The sequence below is a fragment of the Buceros rhinoceros genome, unplaced genomic scaffold, assembly GCF_000710305.1.
Source record: "Buceros rhinoceros silvestris isolate BGI_N320 unplaced genomic scaffold, ASM71030v1 scaffold5791, whole genome shotgun sequence".
Classification (NCBI taxonomy): Eukaryota; Metazoa; Chordata; class Aves; order Bucerotiformes; family Bucerotidae; genus Buceros; species Buceros rhinoceros.
This window is the reverse complement of record NW_010392403.1, coordinates 15419-19385: the sequence shown is the minus strand read 5'-3', so window position 1 is coordinate 19385 and position 3967 is coordinate 15419. Positions and strand designations below refer to the sequence as shown.

Below are 3967 nucleotides of genomic sequence, written 5' to 3'. Positions count from 1 at the left end.
GCTCCAGATCAAGGCTGAAGACCGCTCCCTAGGTACAGTCAAAGCCAAAACGAAACCTTGAAAACGAATTTAGGAATTCAGCTCTCAGCTAGACTTGCAAAACCCAAATGAAAGTAGCGAGAGGTTCCATCAGACGCTGGAGTACCAAAGCAACAAGACAAGTCAGTGATAAAAAGCAAAGAATGTGCCCCAAGCGGCGCTTGTGAAGTTAAAGTCAAGGAAAGCAACAACTGGAAAATACAGCCTTAAATGAAAACTCATCCTCAAGATCACAACTCACCCCACAAAGGTTTCCAGGCACAGGGAAGCCCCGAAGAGGGCACTGAAGATCAAAAGCAGCTTCATGTTTGATGCGAAGTTCAACTCAGCCTAAGCAAAAGGGAATTTATAGAGGACTTGTTCAGAAACCCGTCTTCAGATAAAACTTAACTGTCTGCCATGTGACCAAGCTCTCACATTTATCAGAGCTCTCAAGGCAACCAACAGAGAGGAGGACGATTTCGCCTCCAAAAAAAAACATTTTCCGCTGACACATTCAAGCCTGGAAGGGAGGAGCTGTTTTCAAAGCTTTACCCCCAAAGCCCCTCCGTGGACTTTTGCACATTTTGCCAGACAGAGGAACACAGAGTCCAGCTGAACGTCGTCCCACCTCTCACTGGGGGTGAGGAGCTCTCCCAGGTGACCCTTGCTCATGGGTTTTTCTCCGATAGATGTCTAGTAGCCCACTCCTTGTCACCAAGAGGCAGCCAGCAGAAAGGCCTCGCTCCAGCCAAAATACTCAGTTGGAGCAACTGTTGTGAAGGATGAGTTCCGAGCTCCTCAGCTGAGATGGTTTCATCCAGATCCAGCAGCCCGTGCTTCAGGCAAATTAAGGTCACAGCAAGAGTCCCATGAAAGTGAGTGAAGTAGGAGCAGAAAAAAGCCTCGGGTGAACCAGAGCTTAAGGGAGCTCAGCTCTGCAGGCAGGGGAAGGAGTTTGAAGAACAGCCACTGCCAGGTCCTCTCACCTGCACGATGCCCTGATCCAGAAGCCCACCAGTCCCTTTGCTCTTGTGCTGGACTCTGTGTCTCGTTTATAAAATCACAGAAGGGTTTTGGGTGGGAAAGGACCTTCCAAGCTCCTCCAGCGCAACCCCTGCAGGGAGCAGGGACATCAGCCCCCAGAGCAGGGGGCCAAGACCCCAAGGGCCCACCCGGCCCTGCCATGGGGCCAGCGATGGGGCTGCTGCCACCTCTCGGGGCAGCCTGCGCCAGGCTCTGCCCACCCTCAGCACCAACAATCTCTCCCTTCTCTCTGCTCTGACTCTCCCTCTGGCAGTGGAACCCCTCAGCCCTTGTCCTGTCCCCACAGCCCCTGCTCAACAGCCCCTCCCCAGCTCTCGCACAGCCCCTTGCAGCACTGACAGGCTGCACTCAGGGCTCCCCGCAGCCTCCTCTGCTGCAGCCTGAACCCCCCCAGCTCTCTGCCCTCTCCTCCCAGCAGAGGGTTCCACCCTGGGGGCATTGCTGGGGCTCCTCTGGCCCCACTCCAGCAGCTCCATGTCTCTGCTGGGCTGAGGAGCCCCGAGCTGGCCCCAGCCCTGCAGGGGGGTCTCCCCAGAGCAGAGCAGGGCAGAGGGGCAGGATCCCCTCCCTCGAGCTGCTGCCCACGCTGCTGGGGATGAGCCCAGCACATGGGGGACTGCTGGGCTGTGAGTGCACATTCCCGGCTCGTGCTGTTTTTCATAGCAGACTCCACACACTTTTGTAAGCCCAGTCCTCACGTTTTCAGGCTCAACAGGAGCCTCAGGCAGGGTTCTGCCTGGTTTGACATACAGGAATGAAGTCATCCTGCAAGCGTGTCTTGGGCACACCGTGGAAGACAGGTGCTCAGCAGAGAGGTCAGGTTTGTTCCTGCAAGTCCCCAGGTCTCTCAGCTTTAACCCGACCGAGCTCTTGGGATCCGAGCAGGTCTCCACCCTCAGCATAAACCCAGGTTTATCCTAAGGGACAGGAACCACTGTGAGAACATCCTGCCTCCAGCCCTGCAGTAACTCTGGTGGAGGTCAAATCCCACCTGTGGCTTATGGCCTGTGACAGAAAGAACAGACAGACCCTCCACACGCCTCCTGCAGACTCACTCTTTGAAAACAGGAAGGAGGGACTTAATTCAGGGCACAATTATAGCTTGCTTCATTACTCATGCTACACGCCGCATGGATTTAAAGGCTGCCAAGAGATCCTGCCAAACATGATGTCAGGGCCTGAAGTGTATCAACAAGCTCCAAGTGCCCTGACCAGCCTCGTCTGGTGCCTCCACCCTTTGCATTTACAGAGCTGCGCTGAAACCCAAACCTTCGTGCCCAGTCTCAACCGCCACCGGAGGGGTGCAGAAGCCTTGAACCACACACCGGTGGAGAACTGCACAGGCCAAAAGCAAATCGGGGAGCATCAAGAGCAGGGGTGCACCACCACAGCAAGCCAGAAGGCCAAGGTGACCACGAGGCAGGAGGGGGTAGAGAGCTCACCACAAGCAGCACAGCCCCAGGGGCCCCGAACAAGAGGAGCAGAGCAGGTCTGGTGGCACTGACCAGGAACAAGCACAATCCAGATCCTCGGGGAAGTCACAGGTCCACAGCTGGGATGTCAGGAGCTACAAGCCCGAGTCCACCACGCACCCACCGCGGCTCAAACATGGACTAAAACAAATGGCCTCAACTCGAGGGCAGCTCCCACGCCAAGGGGCGGAGGGTGTGTGGGTGGGGGCACCCCGCGAGCCTCCTCAGGGCAATTAGCACTCTCGGGGCCGGGGCACACCAGCGTGGGCAGGGTGTGACACGGTCCTAAGAGTCGTCTCCAGGTAAGCGTTTGGCAAGAGAGGAGCGAAGGGGTGAGAGAGGTTCAGGGACACAAGGCTGCTGCTTTTCATCTTCTCAAGCCAGACCTGGTGAAGGGCTCCAGTAACAAGTCATCTCCTGGATGATCACCATCAGTTAGCTACAAGACAGTTCTGGATCACTGCTGGGAGAACTGCTATTGCTGCAAGCGATGGGTTATTTCCACGTCCCTAATCCATGGGGCACCATGGGAACGGCCTCGATAAAGGAGCAGTAGAGATTTCGGTACGTGGCTCTCCATTCGTGGATGTGACTGGCATCATTTGGGGAGGAGGAGCCTCATTTGGATCCCACCAGAAAATCTGCCACTGTTTGTCAGTGTAATAACACTGACCACAAAGGAGCCACTTAGCTCCAACTCCAGCTTCCTTAGGCCTTCAACGTGATTCCCTGCACTGGGGGCACTGGGGAGGCCACCCCTCGACTCCTGGGTCCAGTGCTGGCCCCTCCCTGCCAGAAGGACATGGAGGGGCTGGAGCGTGTCCAGAGAAGGGCAGCGGAGCTGGGGCAGGGGCTGGAGCACAATGTGCTGAGGAGCGGCTGAGGGACCTGGCGGGGCTGAGCCTGGAGCAAAGGAGGCTCCGGGGAGACCTTCTGGCTCTGACAACTCCCTGACAGGAGGCTGCAGCCAGGGGGGTCAGTCTCTGCTCCCCAGCAACCCTGTGCCCACCCGAGCAGGGAGCTAGTCCTGGCTCTTCCACACCACCACAAGTCAGTAAAAACACTTCCATCAATAATCCAGTGAAACACGAAGTTCTTCCATTGTCAGGCACTGGCCCGGGCTGCCCAGGGCGGTGGTGGGGTCCCCATCCCTGGAGGGGTTTCCTAGCTGTGTGCAGGTGCTGCTGAGGGACAGGGGGCAGGGGGGACCTGGCAGTGCTGGGGGACGGGGGGGGCACTCGAGGGGATCAAAGGGCTCGTCCAACCACAAGGATTTTGTGTTTTACCATCCAGTTGTAGGGGACAAGCAGGTCACCCAAAGCCACCCTGTCTAATGGGACCATCCTTACCTCGGGTAACACTTTCTGGGTACGATTCACAGAACCTTCCGCATGTACAGCATTTCGGAACAGAAATATGAAGTTCCAGAA

General features: G+C 56.6%; 1 protein-coding gene across 1 annotated transcript in view; it reads right to left on the bottom strand.

Moving 5' to 3' along the window:
* Positions 1–345, bottom strand: part of LOC104500742 (carboxypeptidase A2-like) — an 8169-nt gene extending 7824 nt beyond the window's left edge. The window contains exon 1 of the mRNA XM_010144449.1: positions 281–345. Within this exon, the coding sequence (XP_010142751.1) occupies positions 281–345 (65 nt within the window). The remainder of the gene's footprint in view (positions 1–280) is intronic.
* Positions 346–3967: the final 3622 nt, after the last annotated feature.